Source organism: Lepidochelys kempii, chromosome 2 (genome assembly GCF_965140285.1).
Source record: "Lepidochelys kempii isolate rLepKem1 chromosome 2, rLepKem1.hap1, whole genome shotgun sequence".
Taxonomy (NCBI): Eukaryota; Metazoa; Chordata; order Testudines; family Cheloniidae; genus Lepidochelys; species Lepidochelys kempii.
This window is the reverse complement of record NC_136381.1, coordinates 68,662,265-68,682,448: the sequence shown is the minus strand read 5'-3', so window position 1 is coordinate 68,682,448 and position 20,184 is coordinate 68,662,265. Positions and strand designations below refer to the sequence as shown.

At 43.7% G+C, this 20,184-nt stretch overlaps 1 protein-coding gene and 1 long non-coding RNA gene across 3 annotated transcripts in view; one reads left to right on the top strand and one right to left on the bottom strand.

Moving 5' to 3' along the window:
• Window positions 1–20,184, bottom strand: part of LOC140906702 (DGAT1/2-independent enzyme synthesizing storage lipids) — a 47,856-nt gene that overhangs the window by 11,860 nt on the left and 15,812 nt on the right. For both annotated transcript variants that reach the window (XM_073331148.1, XM_073331146.1), the window contains 4 exons: window positions 15,781–15,945; window positions 7,576–7,769; window positions 2,123–2,183; window positions 1,517–1,656 (listed from right to left, as the gene is read on the bottom strand). In XM_073331148.1, the coding sequence (XP_073187249.1) occupies window positions 1,517–1,656; window positions 2,123–2,183; window positions 7,576–7,769; window positions 15,781–15,928 (543 nt within the window). In that variant the 5' untranslated portion in view covers window positions 15,929–15,945. The remainder of the gene's footprint in view (window positions 1–1,516; window positions 1,657–2,122; window positions 2,184–7,575; window positions 7,770–15,780; window positions 15,946–20,184) is intronic.
• LOC144930199 (uncharacterized) overlaps window positions 1–20,184 on the top strand; it is a 140,516-nt gene that overhangs the window by 114,082 nt on the left and 6,250 nt on the right. The gene's annotated exons all lie outside the window — the stretch shown is intronic.

Here is a 20,184-nt window from a genome sequence, read left to right as displayed (position 1 = left end):
AGAGTGGGGAGGGAACCCTGACAGAACCTAAGAAGTATTTTCATTCAGATCAAAATAAAATGAGACGTATTATAATCAAGATACCTAAATTCAACCTACTTTGTGCCACCCAGGACTTTTTTTTTTTTTTTTTTTGATTCAAGACATAGGTTCCCAATCTTTTCCCTAAGATAGGACACACACCTTAGCAGAGAATTTTTTTCATAAACCATTTCCCCTTCAGGGATGATTGAGAAAATATCCCACTAGCAACACAGCTGATTGCTTACATCCAAAAGTAACTTCACAGAAGTATTTCCATCTCTTTAACTGAGGGAGTGCATCTTCACAGGGTTCACAACTCAGGAGTGATTGCAGACACTCAGCTGCTGTTGGACAATAATATGACAGCAGTAACCCAGTCAGCTTTTTACCTTCTTTGTCTGATTAGGACCTTGTATCCTTTAAAGACGCACCTCTGCCATTTGCACCCTTATTACCCAAGAGTAGACTGTTGCAATGTGCTTTCTTTAGAGCTACACATTAAAAGCATTCAGAGAGGAATACTAGGGCAGAAAACAGTGGAACTGTGGTTGAGTAAGGCATCATTCTTGGAACACATGACATCAGTGCTCTGGCATTTGTGTAATGGTCTCTGTGTGGAATTTAAGGTGTTGGCTATGACTTAGGAAGCCTTAAATAGCCTGTGACCTGCCTACCTGAGAAATTGCCTCTCTTCCCGTGCCATAATGCCACAGCTGTGGTCACCAGAGGCACTCAAGCTGAATCCCCTTCACTAGAAAGGAGAGAGTAGTGGATAGCAGGGCACTCTCTGTGAGAGCTCTAAGATTTTAGAACTTGCTGTAAATAGCTGCCAGACATCTGTTAGATGGGTTTTTGGAGGGGGCTGAAGTATACCGTCTGAAACTAGGAATATGTGGAAAGAAGCTCTTCTGTGGGTGGCTGGCTGGGAGAGTTCTTCTCTGAAAGATTGTTTTAATGCTGCTGGGGTTTTGTTGTAATATTAAGTATGTGTTAGGCACCAGAGCCTTGTGTGGGCATTTATAAAAGTTATTAATTTACATCAGTTTAAATAATGTAATGTAATGCAATGTATTTTAGCTTCTTTTAAGACAGTTTCCCATCTGGAAACAAGGAGCACAGCCAGGACCTTGTGATTAGCCAACTCTTCACCGACCAACAGCAAGTGCTCCACAGAACACAGTTCAGAAACCTCTGGTGTAAAGTATTGAGGGAGAAGGCCAGGGAGGATGGCGCTGAGATTAGAACAATGCACAAATCTGTGGAGGAATCTAACAGTATAAGATAATGTTATCAGGATAAAATGATATTTCAGCTGGAGATACGTTATTGAATAACAGTACACTATGTAAGATGGCCAATGTACTGTAAGAAAGTTTTACTTCATAAGAAACAATAGACATGGAATTTAATGTCAAATACTTCAGACCTAACTAACATCATTTAAATTAAGACCATAGACTCCCTGAAATTACAAAAATAATATCCAACTTACTTTTTCAACTAGTTCCGTAGCTGTTATATTTGGATCATATGGAATGGGATCTCCAATATATGTGCGAAGTTTGACTGGGAACCCTCCATATCCAGGAATGAGTAACAATCGAGAACATTCATAGAACCACCTAAAAAACCCTGTGAATTAGAAAAAGAGGAGGGGAGGTTTACATTTTGAGAGAGAACCTTTAGAAGTCAGCAGAGTCCCTGAATCACAATGGTGTCTGGATTGCAACAAACAAATTTTAAATGATATGGGTGTTTGATAAAAGGCTACATGAAGTAGGTCAAACAATATGCAGCACACATAATCTTGAAAATAATTATCTACTCTTATGTTACCTCTTGCATATTCAATATCAGGTTAAATGGCTCACCATGTACAGAACAATTAATGCTTAGTTCAATAAATGCATATTTAGATTAGATAACCCATGTGCACTTTGGTTTACATGACAAAGAAACAGTTACTAGAGTTAAAAGAGAACAACAGAGTCGAAAGAAATTCACAAGACTAGTATTTCCCAGAAACAGTTGATTTTGAAAAGATAAATAAAAGAAAAACTCCAAGAATTTGAAAAGATGCATATGAAGTAAATCTTACCTATTTTTCCAAACATCCTATATCCTTCCCGAATATTCTGTGTGAACAAAGGGATGATGGGCTAAGAAATGAGGAAAAAGAAGTGGAAAGACTTTAAGTTCAGCCTCCGTTTTTGTTTTAAATATTTCATCATCTCTGTAGAGAGACCTTCTGCATCTATATTACATGGTTATAGTCCACTTTACCATCCCATTAAATAAAAATGGGACTGACAAGTTATCATGACTAGAAACTCCAAAGGAGCTGCATGTTTGTCAGGAAAACCTACAGCTAGTTATGTACCAGGTGAGGCTCAATTTTCTGAGATCTCTTAGAACCTCTGTCACATGTTGCTGTTATCACGATGAACACCAAAACAACACTGACAGGATCACATTTAGAAGCAGAAAAAATATTTCCACAGATATCAGAATTATCAGTTTCATGAGTTTGTTCAGCAATTTTTTTCAGTGCCTAAGAAGTCAGAGTACTAGTGAGTTAGTCAAAAAAATTATCCACACGTATTATTTTGGTAACAAAATCTTGCAAAAGTCCTATAGAAAACAGACTATGCAATTTAAGAATCCCACTTTTACTATGAAACGCCTGCAAATGTTGGGGCAGAGGACAAGAAAGGATGATCATGCATAACTGAATGTTTCCTTTCTTATGCCTTTAATACTAAATAGCTTTAAGAAGCTGTAATTTCTCAGAAAATTATTTTCCTTCAAATATGATACAGATCATCGTCTCTCTGAAGCACATATTGAGCTAGTATAGGTCACATCAAGTCACAGTAGAGGTTCTTCCTAAACCTTACGTTGTGACAGTGTCTTCATTATTGATATTATAGATCGAGTGCCAACCATGTACATGGCGTGGCACAGAATTTTCTTCCCCTTTAGTTCTCATGCCAAGAGGTTTATCAGAGATATGAATTAGAGCAGGGTTCTTACATTTTTTTATAGTGTAGACCACATCTTAACAGAGAGTGTATTTCTTGTGCAACATCCCTACAACAACTGTTCAGAGGGAAAAGTAACATCAGGAAATTAGTTATATTTAAACTATTTAATTTTTTTAAAGTCACACTATCTGAACTTTTCATTTAATCTCATCATCATGCCATCTGTTCCAAATCTCTCGCTTATCCTGATTAGGCTTTTCTGCCATTAGGTCACCTTCTTTTCTCACACTGTGGAACATCTTGTCACCCTCTCTCCTGCAAATATTGCTTGGCTCTGTTCTACCACTGATGGCTGGACTCCTATTTATCAGCTTCCAGGTCCTCTCCTGCTGGTAGTTCTGGTCCCAAAAGGCAGCTCCCATTTCCTCTCCTCCTCTTCTGAAGCAGCAGCCCATAGTGGAGACAGCTAAGATGACTTCTCCTTTTCTTCTGCTTTTATTTCTTTAAAATGTATCTCTTTCAAGTCATATCTATACAGCTTTATAGAAATTTGACTAATAAACAGAGGGGAAGGATGATGTTCCCTGGACCACATTTCATATTTCCAAGACAGATTGAATTTGTGCATTAATCTTGCTCTTCGCCTTTCTTCTGTCATAACAGCTCTACTCTTCATTAGTCAAACAAAGCTGCAGTAAAAAATATAAGCCAGAATACCATTTGCTGAATACTGTAACACCTATGTGACAAAAAGCTACTGAAGCACCCTGACCACAGAGGTTTCTGCAGCACAGAGAAGGCTGCTGACTTAACTGGAAGCAAATAACCCGTTTCTGGTGGGAGGATTAATGACACCCAGGTGCTAACTGTTGGGCTGATGAGACAACTGGCTCAGTAACTGGGAGGAACAGGAAGCCTGGGAGCTCAGAGGGTGACTGTGGGGATAAGAGAAGGCTGTGTGTTAGTCTCCTCCTGCTGTATACTTGTGTCATGTTCTGTTTTGCTTGGGAACTGAACAATAAATGTACACATGGTGAAAGGGAAACAGCATGAGTGAGTTTCTGACAGAGACCATGAAAACGGGCTGGGCAGCACTGCCCACTGGGTAGCTGAAGAGGCACCTTGTGACAACCTACTATTGTACAACTATGCACCCAAAGAATTCTTCATTCTACTCCACTGATATAATATTGAATTTATTTAAACTGGAAATTGGACTAATTTAGTCACTCTGTCCCCTTTGCTCTTTTGGGAAGGGAATCTACAATCTTTTCAAAAATTTAAAGTTAGAAGTCCGATCTCCATTTCCATCACATAACTGGACTGCATAACCAGTCACTACAAGGTGTGGGGAGACTCACGACTTCCACGTTCTTACTATAGTATATTTGCCTGCTAGAAAGAACAGGCCCAATCCTGTTTTGCAACAGTTAGCTCTCATTACACCTTCTTCTCCAACCCCCAGCATGGGGGCGCTGGGGGCAGGGGGGAAGTAGCTGGGGAAAAGGAAGCATGACCAGGGGGTGTCTACACCCTGGAGATCCATGGTTGCCATTTTGGTCCCTTGAGGCCAAGGGCAGCCTACTTAAAATAGAGTATCCTCAAAACTTCACCAACACCGAGGCCCTGTAGCCCCAGGATCAGGAGAGTGCAAAGGTGACAAATCTACCTTTGCACCTCCCATGTTGAGATCCACTGAGCAAAGATCAGATACAGCCCAAGATCTGGGCCAAAATTTTTAAGAAAGGTTTTGAGATTTTGTGTTTAGGTTGTTACTGTTTATTCCTAAAACTGCCTCCTGCAGGGAGAACTTACCTTTCTCGGTCCATTAATGTTTTTGGTATCATTTACAATTTTCTGTCAATAATTCTGTATTTTCAGATAATGCCAAATTATATTTTTGAAGTCTCCTTCCACACTGCACTACTTATGTGGCAGTAATTTTAGGGACAACAGTCCTGTAGGGGCATAATAGAATCTATGTTATGGAGACACAGACACTAGGACATCTGCTCAGTTTTGCACTTAAAGCAAGGATTCAACCTGTTTGATTTGTAGGAAGAACTCCCAAATTTACAGCATGTAACTGTGACTAAAGATTGACTTGAAAACTCAGAAAACCCAATCTGATCATTTATAAAATGAGAAAATAATTAAAAATGGGCCCTTTAAGAAATTATTTTTTAGTCCCTTCCACTAAAAAATTTGTTAGTACTAACCCTTTAAATTTTTGAGATAGAAAAACAAGTATTCTCAAAATTGGAGATCTGTACTGCTTCTACAACAGCCCACATAAGGGCATGTTTTGATACAATAATATTGTCAATACCAACTTTATTCATCATATTTTTATACACAGAATGCACACACTTGCTCTTATGGTTTGTATACATAAACTCTGTTCTGGAGCATGAATACAGACTATTTGAGTAAAATTATAATCTCTCTCTAGAATGTAGCTTGAACCATAACATCATTAATTGCAGTTTCGTGATAGCTTTTGCATATTCTTTTTCATATTTCTCTACTTCTTTTTAAAAATAGTTAAGCTATCTTTAGTTCAAGGACCCAATTATAGACCCCTATCACAAACTACACATGGGTAAGGATCTAAAGGCAAGTCAACAATTAAAATGCTGCATTGGTGAAGCCAGCTGCACCACGGTAGCACTTTAATGAAGACAGTCTATGCCAATGGGAGACAGCGTAATTAATCTACCTGCCCAAGAGGCAGTAGCTATGTCTACAGGAGAGGCTCTCCTACTGACAAAGCGCTGTCTACACTGGGAGTTAGGATGGATTTTTCCACACCCCTGAGCAACACAGTTATACTAATGTAAGTCAGTAGTGTAGACCAGACCTAAGGGAAGATTAACAAACTGTTTTATTCCATTGGGGAGACAAGGAGGGTGAGGTAATATCTTTTATTGGACCAACTTCTGTTGGTGAGAGAGACAAGCTTTTGAGCCACACAGAGCTCTTATTTGGGTCTTGTAAAGGTATTCCTAACACCACAGCAAAATCATTGGTGGCGGCTGAAGCTTCTCCTGGGGAACGCTACCTGTCTATCCTGCCTCTTCCACCTTCACCCACGCCTACACTCCACCCCCATTCCACCCCAGGCCCCACTGCTATTCGACCCCAGGCCCGGCCCCCCTGCTGCCGCTTGCACCGTCCCTCCTCACCCTCCCACCTGTCGCTCACCACATCCCTCCTCAACTACCACCCACCGCCAGACACACACCCTTCCTGACCACTGTGAAACCTCCTCACCTGCTGCTGGCTCACTGCGTCCCTCCTCACTCTCCCACCCACTGCCAGACCCCCCACCCCCGACCACTGTGAAACCTCCTCACCTGCTGCTGGCTCGCTGCATCCCTCCTCACTCCCCCGACCACTGCCAGACACCCCCTGCCCCCGACCACTGTGAAACCTCCTCACCTGCTGCTGGCTCGCTGCGTCCCTCCTCACTCCCCCAACCACTGCCAGACACCCCCCGCCCCCGACCACTGTGAAACCTCCTCACCTGCTGCTGGCTCGCTGCATCCCTCCTCACTCCCCCGACCACTGCCAGACACCCCCTGCCCCCGACCACTGTGAAACCTCCTCACCTGCTGCTGGCTCGCTGCATCCCTCCTCACTCCCCCGACCACTGCCAGACACCCCCTGCCCCCGACCACTGTGAAACCTCCTCACCTGCTGCTGGCTCGCTGCGTCCCTCCTCACTCCCCCAACCACTGCCAGACACCCCCCGCCCCCGACCACTGTGAAACCTCCTCACCTGCTGCTGGCTCGCTGCATCCCTCCTCACTCCCCCGACCACTGCCAGACACCCCCTGCCCCCGACCACTGTGAAACCTCCTCACCTGCTGCTGGCTCGCTGCATCCCTCCTCACTCCCCCGACCACTGCCAGACACCCCCTGCCCCCGACCACTGTGAAACCTCCTCACCTGCTGCTGGCTCGCTGCGTCCCTCCTCACTCCCCCAACCACTGCCAGACACCCCCCGCCCCCGACCACTGTGAAACCTCCTCACCTGCTGCTGGCTCGCTGCATCCCTCCTCACTCCCCCGACCACTGCCAGACCCCCCGCCCCCGACCACTGTGAAACCTCCTCACCTGCTGCTGGCTCGCTGCATCCCTCCTCACTCCCCCGACCACTGCCAGACACCCCCTGCCCCCGACCACTGTGAAACCTCCTCACCTGCTGCTGGCTCGCTGCGTCCCTCCTCACTCCCCCAACCACTGCCAGACACCCCCCGCCCCCGACCACTGTGAAACCTCCTCACCTGCTGCTGGCGCGCTGCGTCCCTCCGCACTCCTGCGCCCACCACTTGCCTCCTCAACCCCCGGCCCAGCACCTGCCTCCTCACCCCCTGGCCTGCCACTGGCCTCCTTCTAGAGCGAAAAGCATGAGTATTGAAAGCTTCAATTAAAGAGCTAGTCTCTGTAGCTAGCAGCTGTAATAGACTCACATTCTTCATGGCTTGGGCACAGAGATGGGCATGTAACACACAATGATCAGTGAGTTAAACATATTTATATACACGCACAAGAAACCACTCACCACTTTTGCATCTATGGCCACTTGAGCAAAGCCTTTGCGATTACCCCACAGGAGGTTGTAGTTTTCATCACTAAAGAATGCTTCTCGACTTCCACCTGGTGAGACACCCAATAAGTTGCCTTTCTTCAGAATTTCAACACTTTCATTTCTTCCACTATGCACTGCAGGTAACAGGTTAAAAAGCAGTTGTATTCCTGCAATAAACATAATCAGTAGAGATCAATATGGTATATTAGACCTCATTACATAATTATTACTTACACATATTCAGAATAAAACCCAGTCAAAAACTCTCCAACACACACACGCCCACCCACCCCTTCAGCAATTTTAAGTGTGTCTACATATTACATATCTGATCAAACTGGAGATGTCATAGTCATCAGTAATAAATCCGGTATAAATACTCAGATATAATTAGGGGTTACAGCTTCAACCCACAGTAGAATGGAAATGTACTTGCACTTTCCAAGTGTGGCAGAGTTCCAGCCTTAATAACTAGCAGTGCCTGATGGGAACACTGAGCCTCGGGATGGCTCTGGGGGATCAGATTGTTGCTTTGGTGGGGGTGGGCGTGGGCATGCGGGTGAGGGAAATGGGAACAGGAAATGGGGCCGGGGAAATTGGAATCATGTTTGGCTAAGGGCAGGAATGGGAACAGGGACACAGGTGTAAGGCTCTGTGGTGTCAGAGCTGGGAAGGAGGATACTAAGGAAGGAAACTGGAATCATGCTTGCTGGAAGTTCACCCCAATAAACATCGAATTGTTTGCACCTTTGGACTTCGGGTATTGTTGCTCTCTGTTCATGCAAGAAGGACCAGGGAAGTAAGTGGGTGAAGGAATAAGCCCCCTAACAGTGCCCATTGGAGAGCTCACATTATCCCTTCCTACCCTTCCTTTCCCTGGTTCCTGAACAGTCTAGGGGCCAGGCTATAAAAGGGGCATGGTGAGCCACAGCCACCTCAGTTCCTTTCAACACATGCAACAACAGACTCTCCGGACATTTGATACAGATACTAAAACCCCTCACATAGTTCTTCAGGTGGAGCTAAGGATAGGAGTTAATTTATAGTGTAGTCAGTTAGGACAGTTTAGTTTTAAGTAAGAATTTTAATGAAGAATTCAAATGGTGGCTCTGAAGAGGAAACCTAGATTCAAACATGTCTCCTGTCTGGAGGTGTTTTCCACATCAATTGCACACTGGATGCCTTGCTTCCTTTGGGAAGGGATGCCCTTCATCAAAGTGCTCAATCTGTGTCATGTTTACTCCAAGAGCTAAGAAGGAGAGCCAGCTAACACAGAAGCTGAAGAGACATCAGATACAGGGGATAAGCAGAGACCATCCTCAGTTCTAGGTCCTTTGGGTCAGGATAAATAGAAACCTTATGGACTTCCATCCATTCTGATGGTACCTTCAACTCCAGCAGCCTCTGCTGTGCTACCTTCAAAAAAAAGGGAAGAATGTGGCTAAGAAGTTCTCCAAGTCTGTGGATCTGAATCAAGATGAGAGAAATGTTCTTTGGAAATGGCCTCTGCTGCAGAACCATTCCGAGAATGAGAACTTTATCAGATCCAGGGCTTACAAATCTCAATAAGATTATGGCACACAGAAGTTCTGTGAACAGAGCTAAGACACATATATGAGACCATTCAGGAACAGTGCATAACCAGATTCCCAATACTTTGGAACTGACTCTTAAACCTGCGATTTAGGGAGCGCAACCACAGCCAATGAGAACTGCTCTTGTGCAACATTCTGAATCCACCCCCCTACTCATTATCCCACAGTAATGGCTTACATCCATCTTGCTTGAGTCCTCATCACTCTTGGATCCAGCAAAAGATAAACAGCAAATAAGAGGATCTCTTCTCCAATGCTCCCTTCTTTACCTCCAGAGGATAAGAAGAGAAGAGAGGAACAGCTATTTTCACCACTGGTTCTGCCCCTCAAGACACCCTTCAGGTCTCTGAATGTATTATCTCTATGATCAGTTCTACTAGGTCCACCACAGTCACCTCTATGCTCACCATTGGATACAAGATCGGAACAGCTATCAGAGGCAGATCAGCAGAAACCTCCATCCCCTTCTCGACTGCCTGATCGTAACAAGAAATATCAGAACCCTAAATCCTTTTGGCATTATGGTCAAGGGTATTAATCAGATCCAATGACTGAATCCTGGCCAGAATGGCATTGACTGAGTGAGCCCTATTGCTTGGCTCTATATTACCTGTAACTCAAGAGACCACATAAAGGATGTCTATAACTACTGTAGGGGTCTGTGGCCATCTGTCCCCATCAGTCTTGGAGGGATGCCACGTGCCCCACACTACCACATATCTATAAAGGCAAGACTCATTGGGGAATTAATAGTATCAGGGCTTTAGCCATTGGGACGGGACAGAGCAAAAAGCAGTCTCAGGATTCTGGCCCTCTGGGCAGGGCAGAGCACTAAGTAGTCTGTTGCCTACCCTCAGGCTCAGGAGGATAGTGAGAAAACACTGCCCTCTTGGCCCAAAGTGGGTAGGCGGCCACCCCAGGGTGAGGCAGCTGCATGGGTAGGGGGTCCTGGGCCCACCCTACTCCACGAGGTCCTAAGCCAGTGTCCTAACAGTGGCGGTTGGTTCTGCCACTGGTTCAGCAGGGATCCGTCCAAAACACACTGACCTGAATTCTGTCAACAAAACTGGACTATCATCTGGTGTCCCTCTGCTACTTCCTACTACCCCTTTGGCGTGTACCTCTATCTCCTGGGATTCCTTTATCTCTCCTGGGTACACAGCCAATGGCAGTCCCAGTAGCTCCACCAGGTCCTGGTCTGTCAGTAGTCCTGGTACGTCCTCTGGGTCCTCAGCACAGCAGAGCTCCATCTCAGGCACAGGGCTTGGCAGCAGGCAAGCAACGTCTGCTTCCTTTTCCAGCTCTCATGCAACTGAGCTGCAGGACCTGCCTTTTAAACTTTCTGTACTGCCCCTCTGCTTCCTGCGGGGTGGGTATGGCTTACCTAGCTCTTCCCACCATGGGATGGAGAGTGGTTCATTCCCATCAGTCTCAGAGGGAGGCCATGCCCCTGTCACTACAACTACCTTTTCTGAATCGGAGGTTCTCAGATCTGACTATGGAAGGTAATTATCACCCTCAATTGCCTTCTGTGACAGCAAACATTTTGTCTGAAGAGGAGGAACATATTCGGATACAAGACATTCAGATCCAGGCCACCAAACACAGACCACTTAACTTCCCCAAAATAATTGCTAGAGCAGAGGCTCTCAAACTGGGGGTCGGGACCCCTGGGGGGGTCGCAACGTTATTATATTGGGGGCATCACGAGCTGTCACAGACCACTAAACTTCCCGAAAATAATTCCTAGAGCATATATTATAGAAAAACACCCAATCTTGATATGAAAATTCTCAGTGATGGAAACTCCATTGCAACACTTGGTAAATTGCTTTAATGGTTAATTATCTTCATTGTTAAAAATTTACACCTTATCTCCAGTGTGAATTTGTCTAGGTTCATCTTCCAGCTATTGGATTGTATTATACCCCTCTCTGCTAGACTAAAAAGCCCATTATTAAACATTTGTTCCCCATCTAGGTACTTTTATTGACTATAATCAAGTTACCTCTTAACCTTCTCTTTGTTAAGTTAAACAGATTGAGCTATGAGTCTCTCACTATAAGGCATGTTGTCTAATCCTTTAATCATTCTTGTGGCTCTTCTCTGAACACTCTCCAATTTATCAACATCCTTCTTGAATTGTGAGCACCAGAATTGGACACAGTACTCCACCAGCAGTCACAGCAGTGCCAAATACAGAGATAAAATAGCCTCTCTACTCCTACTCGACATTCCCCTGTTTATTCACCCAAGAATCGCATTAGTCCTTTCGGCCAGAGCATCACTCTGGGAGGTCATGTTCAGAAGATTATCCACCATGACCCCCAAATCTTTTTCAGAGTCACTGCTTCCCAGGATGGAATCTCCCATCCTGTCAGTACAGCCTATGTTCTTTGTTCCTAGAAGTATACATTTACCCATATTAAAACACATATTGTTTGCTTCTGCCCAGTTTATGAAGTGGTCCTCATTGCTCTCAGTCAGTGACCTGTCCTCTTCATTATTTACCACTCCCACAATTTGTGTCATCTGCAAACTTTATCACAGACGATTTTATGTTTTCTTCCAGGTCACTGATAAACATGTTAAATAGTATAGGACCAAGATCCGATCCCTGTGGGACCCCACTAGAAATACACCCACTCAATGACAATCCCTGTTAACAATTACATTTTAAGACCTATTAATTCACAATCCCTTTCCAAAGCATTTAGAAACACATCTATGTCACCCCCCTCCCTAAAATGAGGAAGTAATTTGGAGTCTATACCACCCACCAAGACAAGTACCTGAGGACTAGTTCTTCCTACTGGATAAGGACTTGGAAGCTGTTTGTCTTTCTCTCTCTCCTCATGCTGGTACTATTCCTTTTCTTCTCTCTTGCACTTTTGCTGTTTCTCCTGGTCTTCTCTCTCTTGCTCCTGGGCTGCTAGCTGCTGCATTTCCAAATGCAGTTTCTCCCTGTCCAGCTGCAGATTCTCCTGATCTATTTGTAGATCCGTCTCCGATCCCAGTTGCAGTGATGCTCCCAGACTGCATAGAAAAGAGGTAGTACCTCTGCCAGTCTCTTACCTGCTTCCCTCCAAGAGCTGGCTCCAAGGTTTACCCTGCCAGCTGTACCCTCTGCCAGTGGCCTGGATGTTCCCTGCAGACCTGAACCATTATTCCTCTTCCGTTCATTAGAATACAGCAAACCTAATAACTGTGTTTTTATCAGGTCCTCAATGCTGAGCTGCCTTTCTGTGCACAGCTCAACCAGCCGATGTCTCTTCAGCGGTTCATAATTCATCATCATCTTCCCCTGCCTCTTTTCACAAAGACCTTCCTGAAAAGATTGAGACTTTTCTCTGTACTTCTCCTTTCTAGGGTACCTACTTCCACTGCTATGGAAACTTATGCACACTGATACAGATCCCACACACACACTGCCATCATATATGTCACAGTTCAGGGCACCTGTATATCCCCTCAGTGGTCCAGCAAGTGCACCCACTCTCAAGCTTCCGGCTCCCCAGCCATTGCCCTTGGATTGAGCCACTGGGTGGAGACATGCATCTCTCTCCTTTCTGATCAGGTTATTTCCAGGCTGAACCCTTCCTTGTCTTTACTGTAATCACCCCTGACAAAACACAGGCAGCCTAAGCAGCTTGTTTTGCCTTCTCTTCAGAGATGGTTAACAGTGTAATTGTAAGGGGACTGTTGCCCCCTTACTAACATTCAGTGGGGGTGTTTTGGTTGGCTAGCTCCCAGTACAAAAAGGGGAAGGGTCTATGGGAAACCAGGACCCAGAGACTGATAGTCCCCAGGAACAATGGGGAGAGGCCAATGCTCCAAGTCAGCATGAATGACAGGGTGGGCAGGCTAATCAGAGAGTCAGGAGGCCAGGGGGTCCCATCCTCAGTGTTAGCTGGATTTGCCTGGGTCAGACAGAGTGGGGCCAAGCTAAGGAGAAAGCAGGGGCTCAAGCTAAGCTGGGGAGCAGAGCTGTGCCAGATACAGAGGGACCAGAAAAGCAGCCCAGAGAGAGCAGACCCTGGGTTGGGAGCAGAGCTGCAGCCCCAAAGCCAGAGGCACAGCCCAGAGAGAGCAGACTTGTCCTGGGAGGAGAGCTGCAGCAACCAGAGCCAGAGGGGCCAGAAAAGCAGCCCAGGAAGCAGGTCAGTGCTGGGAGCAGAGTCACAGAAGCAGCCAGCAGAGCAGACCTGTCCTGGGAGCAGAGCTGCAGCAACCAGAGCCAGAGGGGCCAAAGAAGCAGCCCAGGGAGCTGGAGGCAGAGCAGCAGCAGCAAGGCAGAGACAGAGTGGTGGAGCTGGGGCTGGAGCAGTCCGGAGCTGGGTGCAGTGAGCAGCTGGGGAGAGCGAGGGGGACCCTGGGCAGCAGGCCCAGCACAGGGAGACGCATCAGCCAAGAGGCTCTGCAGGCCAGGCTTGGATCGTAACCCCGACAGAGCGGGGGCAACACTGGGAAGAAGAGTCCTACCACTTAGAGCCTGAGAGCGTGTGGCCACCACCAGAGCAAGTGTCCAACCCACAGCATCCGTACAGCACAGCCAGGGCCTGAGAAGGAGGCCTGGGACTTACAAGGAACAGACTGTGAACTGCCCTGACATTCCAGAGACACTGTTTGTGATGTTCCCTGCCACAGAGCGGGTTGATGTGTTTCCTTTAACCTTTCCCATTTTTTCTTATTCTTTTTAAAATTAATTGTTGATTAAATAACTTGCATTTGCTTTAACTTGTATCAGAGTAACAGCCGTGTTAGTCTGTATTCGCAAAAAGAAAAGGAGTACTTGTGGCACCTTAGAGACTAACCAATTTATTTGAGCATAAGCTTTCGTGAGCTACAGCTCACTTCAAGGTGCCACAAGTACTCCTTTTCTTTTAACTTGTATGTAATGGTCAGTGGGTCAGAGAAGTGCCCAGTGCAGAGAGAGTAACCTGGAGTGGGGACACCCTAGCCCCTGTGACGACAGCAGGGTTGGGGGTTGAGCCCCCTAGGAATCCTGGGCCCAGCCTTGTTGGGGTTACGAGGACTCTGCCAGACAGGAGAGCGGAAGGGGAGTCTTCAAGGGCAGGGAGGCCTCTGGGTAAAGGAAGTGGGAGCGAAGACTCAGATCCTTTCGCTAGCCCACTTCACTGGGATAGTGCAGAAGCCAGGAAAGTTCCCCACAATAGCGGGACTATTTCCCCGCTTACATAATTACCACTATTAATCTACCAAACATCCCTTTTTAAACAAGCTTGTTTTAGTCTTAACATAAAAGCAATACAGAAAAAACACATTAAAAACAGAAAAAGACCTACATACGTGCTAATAAGCTTACTGGACATCACTCCAAATCCAATAAGGGCTCTGCAAGGAGCAGTCCTTCAAACCGCACACAGGAGTTTCCCTATGGTTTCAAGTTCATAACACCCTTTGCTCAGAACAGAAACCCAGTCTTTTGGGGCCTAAGTAGGCCAAAGTCCTTCCAACCCTTCCCTAAGGATTGGGACCTTCCGTGGACCACAGATCCTGTCCGTCTGCTGGATCAGAAAGAAGGCCCTGAGTCAGTTTACCACCAGACTATTTAACCAAAAACCCTTTCTTTGTCTCTTGGTCCCTGAAGAATCCAGTTTGAACTAGTTTAGGCAAATCTCTCCTGCGGGTGGTGCTTCTCTAGAGATTTTGGAACCTGTGTGACTTTGACTAATCACTCCATATTTTTCTTAGTTCTGGGGGGAGCTATATTTACGCTTACCATGGAAATACATGCAATCCCTGCCCAGCGAGGATACATAAACAATTCATTTAATACAATAGAGTCCACAGATTTTAAAACTTAATTCAGTAAAGTTCATCTAGGATATTTCAGGAAATTACCCTATTTATCACACATCCCATGACTGTGAATATGCAGAGTCCATCTTGAAGAATCTCAGTTATAAGTAACCAGTCTTCATTTTCAGAACATCCATTGGAAGAAGACAGGAAAACAAAATTATTAAGAAAACATCCTGGAAGACTATAGGCAAAATTCACCCTTGGTACAACTTCATTAACTTCAATAGAATTACATCAAGGATAGATTTTGCCTTCCAAGTCCAAATGTGCTTGTGCAACGCAAGTTACTGGATCCTAATGACAATCTTAACGAGAATTGGATGCTTCATAGGATTTTTATTTAAGAATAATGCAGCAATTTACCACACTGAGAAAATAAGTTTGTGAGAATAGTTTATATTTTAGGATTGGCTCTAAAAGAGCTAATAATAAAACTAGTTACATGATGCATTCTTCCAATTTATAACAGTCAATCATACCAATAATAAGAGAACAGAAAGAACATATTTCATTTTTATGTTAAAGCTACATGCAAAGTTTTTTGAAATCTAGAAACCTTTAGCTATAATGAAATTCTAAAGACCACAGAGTTTCTCAAATGCTTGAAATTATACTATTTTCTGTAGTGCATACCTGGAAAGCATTTTGTTTAAGTCTTAATATTTGTAACAATGTATTTATCTGTAACATGGCATGAATTAGAATCTCTGAATTCAAAATATTACTAACTCTCTCATTTATAATAAAAATACTTTACCTGGTAACTTAGCAAAGAAGCGATCAACTGCTGAGTAACAGAGTCTTCCCGTCTGTATATAAAGATTACAGATAAAGTAGCCGTAGTCTACAGGAATGGCTCCATGGTAATAAACTATAAGCCCTGGTCCTTCCGGAATTTTTTCCATACCATGAAGCTCATAACCTGTCAAGAGTACAAAGTACAATAGTTTCAATACCAACTTTATACCAGTCAAGCTTTAATTTAAAAAAAAAAAAACAACAACTCCTTACTAGAGCTGTGGAAACTCTTGATGATATGTGGGGAAACTGCACTAGGAGTAAGTTTTAGCATAACAATTAACTCTTGGATCTGATAGTCAAACATTTCACTTGATAGTCAAAATGTAGTGAGAAAATGGCAACCCTATTCTTGATTTCCTGCATCACTGAACCATATGTCAGCCCACAGAGGCCTAATGTATGGGTGCAGTTTTGAGTCATTGTTCTTATTTTTGTAATTGTGACCTTGATTTAAAAGGAGTCAGAAATCAAGGAAAAAAATTCTTACTTGTAAATGGCATTTGTGACATACCCAGAGTACAATCTAGAGTGGTGAATAGCTGCGCTACACCTGCCCTCAAGCCTCCTTTACACTGTTTTGCTGCTGTAGCTTCCCATCAGGACTGCTCACAGTCTCTAGCATGTAAGTCACTCCCAGCGATGTATGTGTGCACTTGCAGTCTCCCAGTCACACCTAGGCTTTTGCCAGCCTGAATTAAACTGCAGGGTGACGCCAGCATACTTCCAGTCCCAGATTTTCCCCAGAAATTTATGTCTTCTACTGCCCAACCCTTCTCTGGGCTATACAGGTTTATAGAAAGTCCATCATTCTATTAACAGAAATGATATGCACAAATCTTGTTCTCTCAAGTGGAGTTTCCCAAACACTTCAATTCAAACACACTAGTTAAGATAAAACAATAAAACAAGTTTATTAACTACAAAGAGATAGATTTTAAGTGAATATAAGGAATAAGGCATAACAGTCAGAAATGGTTAGAAGAAAAACAAAATGCAAATAGTTCCTAATTTAACAAACTTTGTTAAATTCAAAGCAAAGTTACCACATGTTCTTAACAGTCTTACTGACCAAACTCCTAAGGCTAGGACCCCTTTTTCTGTGTAATGGCTGCTTCCTTTGTTCCTTCTGATGCAGTGAATTGATGGACAGAGTGGGTGAGAGAGGAGGTTGGGTGGGCTCCTGTGGGGTGTATGCCCCCTTCTTTTTTATAGTCCTGTCCTCCATTTGAGAAGCATTTTTACCTGGGAGCATTTTGGCAGGCAAACTGCATAGACAGGAACCCCATGCTATTCCTTTGCTAAACTGTAAATTTTCTGTCCATGCCCTTTTGACTGCCAATGAATAGCCACTTAGCCGGTAATGGCCCATTGACCTTGTTTATACCTGGCTGATGCGTTAGCTTGACCTTTGTTCTGAGGAACTGGTTTTACCACTCCTCAGACTTGGAACATGTTTTAGTATCATCGTACAGTGGAATCTTATAGCTTCACATACAATATCACCACACATATTTTACCAGGACAATAATGACCAGCAAATTATGAGTTTTCAAATGATACCTCACAAGGCATACTTTGTGCAAAGATTATTATAATAGTGTAAATACAGGAGTACAGTCCATCACAGTATTCAACTAAAGATCCAGGCTATTCTCTAACTTGATGGGTTTTTTGTTCATGTCACACTTGGATAATGTGACGCTCTGTACTTCGGGGTAACACCCAGCACTCCCATGTTCATCCTTGTAAAATGACTGTGTGGTATCCAATGCAAAGTTTGTCATGTTGGGTGTCTTCAGAAGGTTAATGATGCACTGAGCGTTGTTGTTATAGTAATTGTTACAATAATGTTATAGGTTTTAAATTCATCTATATTGTTATGAGGCTGAAAATGTATCCTCATGGTTTAAAATAAGTCCAGGCAAAAACTCTCCAAGAACAGAGAGGCAGTTCACACCTCATCAGGAAAGGTATGAGACAAACCTAGCCTAGCCTCACATGAACAAAGGACACTGGTCTAGGCAGCAACAAAAGGATCTGTTCAAGTGAGTCACCTCCCTTCCTTTGGTCAGTATGGGACTGTGATGAGGTAATGCTCACCTGACTCTGAAGGGGGAGGGGGAAAAGCCAAGGGAGAAGAAAGAACAGGATAAAAGGGAGAGACATTTGCCATGCTCTCTCGCTCTCTGTCCCCCTTCCACCTACATCTACAGACATCACACCAAGTGACTGAAGTGCTGATCAAAGGGAAGAGCCTGGCTGAAGGTTTGGTACCAGCCAGCCTGTGGTGAGAAGCATCTAAGTTTGTAAAGGCATTGACAGTGTTTCTTTTATTTTATTTGACCAAATCTGACTTGTTATGCTTTGATTTATAATCACTTAAAATCTATCTTCATAGGTAATAAATGTTTATTTATTCTACCTGAAGTAGTGTGTTTGGTTTGAAGTGTGTCAGAAACTCCCCTTGAGATAACAAGCCTGGTACTTATCAATGTCTTTGTTAAATTGTCAAGCTCATATAAGCTTGCAGCGTCCAGTGGACATAACTGGACACTGCAAGATGGAGGTTCCTAGGGTTGTCTGGGACCAGAGATATTGGCTAGTGTCATTCGATTGCACAATCCAAGGAGCAGCTCACATGCTAGAAGTTGCGCATGAACAGCCCAGGAGTGGGGGTTCTCACAACAGAGCAGGGTAAGGCTGATTCCCAGAGTTAAGGATTGGAGTGACCTAGCAGATCACCGGTCCGGATAACACCAGAGGGGAACATCACAGATAGTTATTAGCAATCAATGAAACTACAGAATGTTGAGCATCAATTCAAATGAATAAGTGGTCTGCTAGTTTTTAGAGCTTTAGCATACACAAATCTGGAAAACTAAAAACAATTCAAACCTAGATGAGACACATATGGATGGGATTAAAAAAAAAATTGCACTCAAGGAAAATCTAAAGTGGGGAAAAAAATATATCTAGAACTTGAAAGTGAAATCATGAGTAAAAACAAACCCCCAAAACAAAATATAACCATGAAGCCAGTGTTCATTGAAAGGATATGTCAAAGACTAGAACAGTAATAAAACAATAGAAAAATCACCACATAATTAGAATGACTATAGGGCTGGAAGTACAAAGAAAGGCCTAGTGAACTGAAAAATACCATGTCCTATTAACTAACTTTAACTGTTCGACTTGACCTAACAATGCACAAGCACAAGTATTGGCTTTGGAGATGCTGAGTTATTTCCTCCAGCTTCAGATTGGTGGATGACAGCTCAGAGATCAGTGACAATCAGAGATATGTGAAGGACCATAGTTTTCCTCTAAACCTTCTCAGTTGTTTCTCAGCCATTTTCATGACTGCAGAGAGGCCTTACGAAAATACACTACAGGAGGTCTGGAACACTGGGGAAGAGCTCAGCACTTGCACACTCTACTCGCTGGAAAGCAATGTGAGAATAAAGAGCTAAGAAGAGGCTTGATATCAAAGTCTCAATTGGCTTTCAAAAATTCAGTAATCTCATTGGTCACTTGTGCCTATTCAAGTGTGATGTAAACAGAAAATCCATCAAGTTAGAAACTGGCCTTCTTCACTCAGAGATAGAAAGGATAGATGGAAAAAATGCTTTTGGTAGATCATGGTTTAACATGATAAATTTCAGTCACTGAGTGAAACACAGTTGATGGCTCAGATGCTAATCCTGATCAGTTGCAATAAAATGAGCTGTCATGGAAATTGCTTATCAAATCTACCGCATCAGAAAGAAACTATGGTATTGTTTCCCTGTTAGCTTTCACTACTATATCTTTTTTGATTAGTTATGTTGAACAGTTATATTGTATTTTCCACATTAGAAGCCTGAAACTATATTTGTCTATACTCTGAAGTGGCTAATTTTCCCCCAATAATTTACTTTTACAACTAAACCTAAAATGATTTTCTTTTACATCCTTTAGTTTATTAAGTACTATCCTAGTTATTTTTCTTGCTGCAACATGAAGTATAGCTGCATTAGGCTGATCATTATTCCTAAATTATGACTCTTAGGATAATTTTGCACACATGGGGCCTAATGCAATAGCCTTTGAAGTCAACATAAGAAGCCCCATTTATGTCAGTACCCATAGTGGGAAATTCATTTTGGAAGGCCTCCACAAGCCTTTTGCACAACTTAATCCCAAGAGTGGAGCTGCTGGAAAGTGGTAACATAGAAAATGCCATATGGGACTACACCAATGGTCTATCTAGTTCGGTATCCTGTTTCTAACAGTGATCAGTAGAAGATGCTCCAAACCTCCACAATGAGCCATTACCAAAAAGCATATCTGGAGAAAGGGTTTTGTCTAACCACGCAGTTAA